This window comes from Tachysurus fulvidraco, chromosome 23 (assembly GCF_022655615.1).
Source record: "Tachysurus fulvidraco isolate hzauxx_2018 chromosome 23, HZAU_PFXX_2.0, whole genome shotgun sequence".
NCBI lineage: Eukaryota > Metazoa > Chordata > Actinopteri > Siluriformes > Bagridae > Tachysurus > Tachysurus fulvidraco.
Window position 1 is genome coordinate 16,386,542 of NC_062540.1, and position 9,543 is coordinate 16,396,084.

Genomic DNA, 9,543 nt, shown 5'->3' on the forward strand with positions numbered 1-9,543 from the left:
ATATAACAGTGCTGGGATTTGAAGACAATTTTCCATACATCAGCACAGAACCATAATCACCAATCAACTGCACACCGAAACTAATAATATCAGGCAAATTCTTCCATCATCTCAATTTACTGCCTAATTCTGAATAAAAGTTATAATGATAAAGACAAGATTGAGTTTTTTGGTGTTTACTTTTAATTGATGTTTCACAAATTGTATGTGCTATGAATAAAATTCGTAAAACAAAGATGGGAAGATGAACAAGAGGTAAAGACAAACATAATTATAAAGGTTACAAGCAGATGAGACAGTAAATAAGTTTAATTTTTATATTAATCCTTCTGATAACAATTTACATTAAGTGTTACATATTAGTAATGTATGCTGTTGGTTAATCATTGATTATCCATAATTGATTTATATAATAGTTCATTATTTATTAATTAGTATCAAATATGATATCAAGTATTTACTAATGACTTACTGAACTTATATATTCACTCACCATTGGATCTTATAATGTCACGGAACAAGTTAAAAGGTTAATGAAGATATAAATGGGTAAAGATTAACAGACTGAATTATCAGTCAATAGTCTCTGTAAAACATTGATTTATATTTCATTTATTACATAGCAGTAATAAACATGTAATGAATAGTATGTTGTCAGTTGTGGATTATCAATCATTTGTAAACCAGCATAATGATTCACTATGCAACCACATAATGTATTTTGAACTTCTCCATTCTCAGTCCTTAAAACATTTTACCAGAAATTGAGACTGGAGCTCTCTTGCTGATAACATGCTCCATATGAGCATGCTCTGAGGTGTCCAGATTTATCTTGTATTTGGCCAAGATCTTCAGAATGGGCCTCAACTTCAGCCACCACTGATCCTTTGGAATACGGTGCCTAAACAGGAGAGGAAGAAAGTGAGAGAAAGTGTGTGTGTGTGTGTGTGAGAGAGAGAGAGAGAGAAAGAGTGGAAATCTAAATGTCTGCATCTAAGGCAAGTGGGTAAACAGTGATTACAAGTATATCACCAGTAAAACATATGCTATTTTATGGTTCATTACTGAAGGCATGCTTTTGTTCAACTTAAAAATCTAGACTTACTCAAAATCAGTCTGCTCCTTGAGCTCACTCATGGCCTGGAGCATCAGTCCTCTCTTTCTCATGCCTAACACACACGCTGAGTCTGGAGTGTTGGCAAAAATACGCCCTGCACAGATAAAGTGATGTAAGCAGTCTGTGCACATCTGCACACAGGTATAAAGCTCATTCATCATTGTTCACCTGACATGGGTTCATTTAGTGCCAGCGATCTCACTCATCTAACCCTTAGGTCCTGCAGGGAGCTGTATATTCTAATACTTTTTCATGTACAAATTATTATTAGTAGTGATTCTGGAAAACTTAACCATTAGGGATAAGTGCAGTAAAAATGAAAAAGCAAAGTACCAATAAGAAACTATTATTTTTTCATTTGTTCTGTAACACCACACTGGCATTATCAGGTCCCTTCTCTAATTATAAACATGCTGGAGTGTGGTCAGTGCTGTGATTGTACATCGATTTTGTTTTAGTGTAGCGTGGCTGCAGCAGAATATCAAAAGTCAAATGCAATGAAACGGGAAAAACTCTCTCTTCTGTTACAAAGTCAGGGTTAAATTTTTGGGTGGGAACGTAATGGGCAGCAAAGTCTAAATATTTAAAAGTCTCTCTCTCTCACTCACTCACTCACTCATTTTCTACCGCTTATCCGAACTACCTCGGGTCACGGGGAGCCTGTGCATAGGCATCATCGGGCATCAAGGCAGGATACACCCTGGACGAAGTGCCAACCCATCGCAGGGCACACACACTCTCTCATTCACTTACGCAATCACACACTACGGAGATGGCAATCAAACTACTGTCTTTGGACCGGGGGAGGAAACCGGAGTACCCGGAGGAAACCCCCGAGGCATGGGGAGAACATGCAAACTCCGCACACACAAGGCGGAGGCGGGAATCAAACCCCGACCCTGGAGGTGTGAGGCGAACGTGCTAACCACTAAGCCCCCCTGTTTAAAAGTCTACGATTTCAATTTGTAAACCAATTTTACCCTACGTGATGGTTGAATCTTGTTAGAGTGAATGACAATAAGCGTACAGCAACACTGATGTAAAACAAGATAGCTTAAAAAGTCACCAAATACCGCACCAAATATATATATATTATATATTATACCAATATGTTTGTGTGTCACGTGTATGGAGAACAGATTACATGCAAAAATGGTTCAGATCCATTCAAACATTCATTAATATACTGTATATAAACACTAAAATATATAATGTACAAATGTGAAAAAGTTCATATCTGATATATAATGACAACCATCTAGAGATAAACGTATGGACTATTAGAGCTTGGATTTGACTCTCACCATGTCTGTAACAGTCTTTCAACTTCTCAGTAAGCCAGAGAACTGCCTTAGCACCCATCTTAGTGGCAAAGTTTCTGTCAAACGGAGTTGGAGTACCGCCCTAGAGACAAATCGATTTTAGGTCAAATAAAAAGAATCTGAGAGAATACTGCTTGTAAAAGGTTGTTCATCACTCACCTGCTGCATGTGTCCAAGGACATTCTTACGACAGTCAAAAACCCCCTTTCCTTCTTCCGAGTACAGGTTAAAGACGAAGTCAGTTGTGTAGTTGGAGTTACAGTTCTCATTTCTACAAAATAAAATAAAAAAAAAAGACTTAAAAAAATATATCCCAAAAGTACTTGATTATAATGATACTACAGTTCTGCTGAATTTTAAAAAAATATTATTAGTTCGAATCTGTTGATTTTTAAAAAAATTATATATATATAATTAATTATATGATATATAATTATATATATATACAGATCTAACGATAGATAAATTAGTCAAACAGTTTATCATTATGAAATCATTTCTCTTACTTAGTAGATTGGAAACCGACCTGAGAATCAGACCTCTCTTAACGGTCGTCTTCATTTTCTCTACAAGATGCTGTACGTTATTCTGCAAGCACCAGTGAAAAAAGAACAGTCCATAAAATAGACTTAAACCCACTTGAAATCATTCTAGGTTTTGTCCTGTTTAGTTTGGTATATTAACCTCCAAATCACGAATGCTGAATTTCTCTTCATAGATATAGGCAGCATCAGCACCAGCAGCCAGGCCTGACATGGTGGCCAGGTAGCCACAGTAACCTCCCATAGTCTCAATGATGAACACACGACGTTTAGTGCCAGCGGCTGACTGCTTGATCCTGTCACAGGTCTAAGTAACCAAACACACATACATAAAGGACTGATCACAGATTAAATACACATCAGGTGTATTTAATCTGTCAGCTGAAGCAGCAAGGTAAAATAAAATAAAAAAAACTATTTGTGATTTTATATCATAATCCATCTGTCTTGTATTTAGAATGATAGAAATGTATTACCGACTACACTGTAAGATGGGCCTTGGCATAAAGACCCAAACAGAGAGCAGCTGTAGTTCCTTGGCGCTGACAAAAAAATTCAGTAACCAGACCGTATATTCATTAATATACACGGAATTCACCTCGTGCATAGCAAGTGCAGCAAACAAAGTGGTCAATAAATATTTTAAAGGACTGTAGTGCACTTCTTGGTACTGGATAGTGGTCCCTGGCTTAATAACTTGGAGTGTGTTCTGGGAAGTGGAGTTCTTGGTGGATGTTGAAATTGGCATGACATTAAAATGACTGTGTGGTTGTTGGACATATATGCTAATTTAGCTAATTGATGGTGAAAACTCAGCAATTAATAACATTGTCCATGTGTTACTTCACATGCCTTGAAGCCATCTTGACTTTTAGTTCTGACTATGAGGCATATAGACTTTTAAAATACAAATAGATCAGTAGTTTTTCCTTTAGGACTAATGAGAACTGCAAAAAATGTCATCTTTTGTGCAGACACAAACATGATTATTAAATATTGTGTAGATTTGTGTTACAGCTCTGACCGTGGTGATTGTGTTCAGGGCAGTATCAGTTCCGATGCTGAAGTCTGATCCAGGAACATTGTTTGAGACGGTAGCTGGAATAACAACCATGGGGATACACAACTCCTCGTACTTCTCTCTGGCTTGGACAAGTTCCAGACCACCTGAGAACGCCTGTGTAGGAAGAAAACCCATTAATGAATTACTAATAGAATAGGAAAAGATTTGTATCTTGATAATATTGTGCTTGGCTGGTAGATGGATTGTCTTCATGTTACGCACTTCAAAACCTCCTATAATGACCAGGGAGTGAATGTTGTACTTGGCAATGTTCAGGCTTATGTCTTCGATGTGCTTTGCTGGAAGTGTTCTGTCAAAGTATGGACAGAAATGAGAGAACTACTCAAAGAGAAGGTGATGATAGCTGGAAAGTGGCAACAAGAAGTGTGTAATTAGTAGTCATGAGTACCTCTTAGTTCCCAAAACAGAGCCTCCTTTCCCTGTCCAGCCGCCAACACTGTTCCAAGTTATAGGCTCAATCTAAGGAAAGGATTGAAAACACTGGTACTGAGACATATGTAATAAACATCACCCTTGATGTTGCACAATTTTCTTATCCAGCAAGATGTGCTACATGATAGTCTGTGATGTGTAATGATAAAGCACAGAGCAGTTCTTCACCTTTCCTTCGGCCAAACCCTCGAAACCATCATGCACTGCCAGCATGCTGTGGCCTTGCAGGATGCCAATCCTGACTGCAGCTCTCACAGCCGCGTTCATGCCTGCACATGGTGCGCCCACATTCAGAATGGCCACATTAATGTTACTCTGGAAAAAAAACAAGAAAATATATAAATGAGAGATTGAAAGAAAGGCAGGTATAGTGTGTTCATTCCATCAGTAGTTCTCATAGCACAGTTTGGGAGGTGACTGAACTGACATTGCATAGAAAGAAACTTACTTTGACTTCAGGAATATGCACATGGGCCAGCAGTTTGTATGTGTTCCAGTTATTCTCAAAGCTCCTGGAGACAGAAATATTATTGTGTCAACTGAATAAAGCCAACATAATGATAATAAAAAAGGAAAATGAATGTGCAGTGTACACAACAACATCCTACTAATCAAATGTCTGGCGCCAAGGAACTAAAGTCAAACACACACCTTCCTCTGAGTTTCAAAGCATCATCATATCTGCCCTCTTTCATTGCAATGGTGACATCTTTGGTCTGTTGGAAAGAATAACCAACACCTTCATTACATTTAAAGCAAAATTCAGAACTGACGCTGAAAAGTATTAAAATATTTTAAAATATTTACACAGAGTGACCAGAATCCAGTAAGTTAGCCACATTATGGAAAACACTATAAATAAGTTTTTGCTGATTTATGTGGATTTTTAGTCAGGGCACCTCAATCATTGGAGGGACGTACCACTTGTACACACTCCATAAGGGGCAGTCTGACTGCTTGGTTCCCTGAGAGTGAGACCACACAGGCTGGTGTGTCAGGAGTGGCCTCAAGCAGGGCCATCACAGCCTCCACACCCATCCTGCTGCCCTGTTACATTTGGACACACACACACACAAACACACACACACACACACACACACACACACACACACACACACACACACACACACACACACACACACACACACACACACACACACACACACACACATTAAACACAGAATGTAGACAAATAATAATAATGTGAGTGAGACCGGAAAAATGTTAAGAATACCCACCAGGATCCTGTCGAAGGCTGAAGGTGTGCCTCCTCGCTGTACATGGCCTAGGATAGTGGTACGGGTGTCATAGCCCAGCTTCTTGGATACAAACTACACATAGAGGGAATTCCAACATATCACACACAGATAGATCTATTACTGGCTCCCTAATGAGGAATAAAGATCCTGTAGCAGTGTATGTTTTTAGCAAATATAGAATTTTGTTTCTTTCTTGTGTATATTCAAATCAGGTATAAATTGAATGATTAGTCACCTACATCTTTGATCTGTTCACAAGTAATGGGCTTGCCAGCCCGATCCATGGCTCCCTCAGCCACGATGATCACATTCAGACGAGATCCTCTGTTCCTGGTCTAAGACGAATCATGCAACATGCAGGAAATAGGTTTTGTTTAAACGCTACATGATCTACATATGGCAAAAATTATGACTGTGGGTTAATTATGGCTCACTATGATTGTGTGTGTGTGTGTGTGTGTGTGTGTGTGTGTGTGTGTGTGTGTGTGTGTGTGTGTGTGTGTGTGTGTTGGGAACATACATCAGTCAGCCTCCTGCACAAGTGTTCTTCCCAGCCATCATCTGGTGGCATCTCAGGAATAAACACCCAGTCAGCGCCACATGACAGTGCAGTAACCAGGGCAAGGTAACTGAAACAATTACACATATACAACACAGAATTTAGACTTCATTTACTTCATGTCGTATTACAGTGAATATTGAGACATATACAGAATACAGAGTTCACAGAATATAGAGTGCATTGAGACATTTCTTAATGTGTTCTTACCCACAATGCCTTCCCATGACCTCCAAAATAAACGCACGCTGGTGACTATAGAAAAAGGAAATGATTACAATTTAAAATAACCTCTCAGATACACAACAAATACGACAAGGTAAAGCAGGAAATGATCATAGTTTTTCCATGTACCCACACTTAGCCTACCTCTGTGCTGTAGTGGTGATGCTGTCCACCACCTCCATGATGCGATGAAGAGCGGAGTCTGTGCCGATGGTCATGTCTGTGCCACAGAAGTCATTATCGATGGATCCAACCATGCCCACGATGTTAAGATGTGATGCTGATTGGGCCTCGTCTTTAGTTATCTTGCCTGAAGGAGAATCCGAAGTTAGCTTTCTGTTGTCGAATACATCAATACTTGCTACAGAACTCAGTAGCTTGCTATTACTATTAATTTTACAACCTGGACCTTGGTTACATGGTGTCTATCTGTGTGCAATTAAAGAGTGACCTGATCTCAATATACATTCTGTGAAGAACCCAGAATCTGATAGAGAACTCACCTGTAAATACACCTGTAGAGACTCACCTGTACTGAGCAGGTTCCCCAACAAATCGCTCCACTCTGTACGGAACTGATTGGCTCCAGTCAAACTCCCATCTCCACCAATAACACACAAATTAGTGATGCCCCTTTTGACCAGGTTGTATGCTGCCTTTATGCGGCCCTCCTTTGTCTGGAAATCTTTACAGCGAGCACTGCCGATCACTGTGCCCCCCTAAAAAGTATCCATGAATGTACTTAGTTAAATCTTTACAAATTAAATGTTAAAAACATTTATTATCTAAAATAATATATAAGTTTATAGCGACTCACCAGCTGGAGCATCATGGACACGCTCTCCCATGTAGCTTGGCGGATATTATCACCGCCATCAACCAGCCCCTGGTAGCCCTGCAACACCAAAACAAATAGTCATCCATTTCAATATTAGAATAATTTGGCCTGTTGGCTTTCCCCTTGATCAGTTACAGTTGAACACTTAACAAACAGGTTTCTATTCCTGACCTCACAAACGAAGAAGACTTTGGCTCCTGTGTAAAGACCAACTCTGACTGTGGCCCTCACTGCAGCATTCATGCCTGAAAACAGACAAAGTGTGAGCTTTACAGAGAATATTCATCTTCAAAGTAATGATTACAGATAACATTACCTCGACTACTAGAAAAAAAATCACAATGTGAATAAAACCATGATCATATCCATTATTTGAAAAAGCATTGCCCAGTAATGCTAGAAACAAGTATACCTTTTATATTTATATTTTTTTTTTACAATATTGTGCATTTTTGTCTGGCAGAACTATACTTGGTCAATTTTCCACTCATGTGACAGCAGTGCAAAGAATGCACAGATAGGTCAAGAGTGTCAGAAAAGAGAAAATGGTCGTTGGTGTCAGGTGTGAGGATTTCAGAAAGTGCTAATCTTGTGGGATTTTCATGCAAAACCATCTCTAGGTTTTTTCCCCACATTATTTTGTATCTCTCAGGTTTACTGTACACCGAATAATGCGAAAAACAAACCTACAAGCAGAACTTTTGTCTCACTATTTAAAACCACAGTGAGCAAAAAAAGCACCTGTATACTGTACAGTATATAAATGCAGCCTCAGAATTCTTTGATTGTGGATATATATATATATATATAAATCTCAAGACTTCTGAATTTGTTATTTGAAGAATCTGGAGACATGAGCATGACACATTTAAGGAGACAGCAATCATACAAGCTATGGGATCACTTAATCCTTTTTCAGTATCTCCTTCAACGTCTGCAAAGGCCAGGAAACATGGGCCCTGTTGTGTTAAAGGTGACGCAGCTTCTCCAGTTTCAGAAGTGAACAGCTGTTGATCCAGTGTTCCCATTACAACTTTGTGTCATTCCAGAAAAAGGTCATGGAAGCTAAATTAAGCAACATATCAAAGAGAGGCTGAGGCACAGGACAAGAGAAGCTAAAGGTTATAGAGCACTGAAAAGATCATACTACATCATATGGCTGATCATAAGACTGCATATAATCTTGGAACAGAAGTAATTTGTTCAAAAATGTATCCATAAACTGAACTATGTATAAAACTCTAAAGGGGTTAGTAGTTTTTTTAATAAATGAAAGAATCTGTCTATTTTCACCTCTTCCTTTAGCTGCCTTTAAAAAAAAAAGCTGGCACTTTCACTGGAACTCGACACAAAGGAACTACTGGACTCCCTGTGCTTACTGGTACAACAGAGCGTTCTCATGCCATTCTCTTTACATACCTTGAGCATCACCTCCTGAAGTCAGGACCGCGATCGCCCTTCCGACACCCATCTTAGTGGGGTCCACTGCTGATGCCTGTGTTTTCGACATGATAAGAAGTTGCTCCCGAGAGCTGAGCAGCCAGGGAAAGACAGCGCAAACCCAACGAGTATGCTACTTTCCCAGGAGAAGACTCTTGCAGAGAGAAGTTTTTATAGTACAACTTTCTCCCCCTTACCCCCTCCCCTTACACACAAACACACACGTTCCCCCTGCACAACTAAATATAAGTGAGGCATTGCTGCCTTCATGCTTCGTATCCTTTGCTAAATGCATCAACAGACCTGTGATTAAAATAAAAGCTCGAACAACATATGATCTACTTCATGTCACATGAATAAAGGTCAATCATGCAGCTTAAAAGTGTAAGTACTTACACTGTAAGTACATAATTTCTACATTATTATAGTGCATGACTTAACCTCCACTACTATACTCTAGTCTATTTTTGAATTTATACAGTAAATCTTAAAAAGGCAGTTTGCAATTTTAATATATTTATATTTAGAGACGAGCAGGTTTCGTGTCCAGATTTTATTTTTTTTATTTTAAGTTACCTGATTGACACATAGACTCAACAACAGGAGAAAGAAAAGCATTACAACCTATTTAGTGTGTATATTTAAACAGAACACATTTCCCTGCTGATCATTTGCATAGCAGGGATACTGAAAAGTACATGTTTTTTGCATAACATAATTATTTA

General features: G+C 38.8%; 1 protein-coding gene across 1 annotated transcript; it reads right to left on the reverse strand.

The window, feature by feature from the left end:
* Window positions 1-160: 160 nt before the first annotated feature.
* On the reverse strand, window positions 161-8,983 carry pfkma (phosphofructokinase, muscle a). Its single transcript, XM_027170405.2, has 22 exons — window positions 8,798-8,983; window positions 7,550-7,623; window positions 7,358-7,435; window positions 7,070-7,259; window positions 6,685-6,850; window positions 6,526-6,570; window positions 6,277-6,385; window positions 5,996-6,091; window positions 5,736-5,828; window positions 5,419-5,544; window positions 5,149-5,213; window positions 4,946-5,009; window positions 4,666-4,812; window positions 4,454-4,524; window positions 4,267-4,354; window positions 4,006-4,158; window positions 3,124-3,288; window positions 2,966-3,027; window positions 2,599-2,710; window positions 2,422-2,521; window positions 1,106-1,211; window positions 161-901 (listed from the first exon to the last, which is right to left on the reverse strand). The coding sequence occupies exons 1-22, from the start codon at window positions 8,886-8,888 to the stop codon at window positions 745-747; spliced, it is 2,358 nt and encodes a 785-aa protein (XP_027026206.1). The 5' UTR covers window positions 8,889-8,983; the 3' UTR covers window positions 161-744.
* Between the last annotated feature and the right edge of the window lie 560 nt (window positions 8,984-9,543).

What these genes read in the sequence shown, in the direction of transcription:
- pfkma (XM_027170405.2), bottom strand. Translation starts at nt 8,888, where the DNA reads ATGTCGAAAACACAGGCATCAGCAGTGGACCCCACTAAGATGGGTGTC. An exon ending in TTCAGGAGGTGATGCTCAAG is followed by an intron (nt 7,624 to 8,797) that starts GTATGTAAAGAG and finishes GTCTGTTTTCAG; the next exon opens with GCATGAATGCTGCAGTGAGG. An exon ending in TCATTATAGGAGGTTTTGAA is followed by an intron (nt 4,159 to 4,266) that starts GTGCGTAACATG and finishes CTTCCTACACAG; the next exon opens with GCGTTCTCAGGTGGTCTGGA.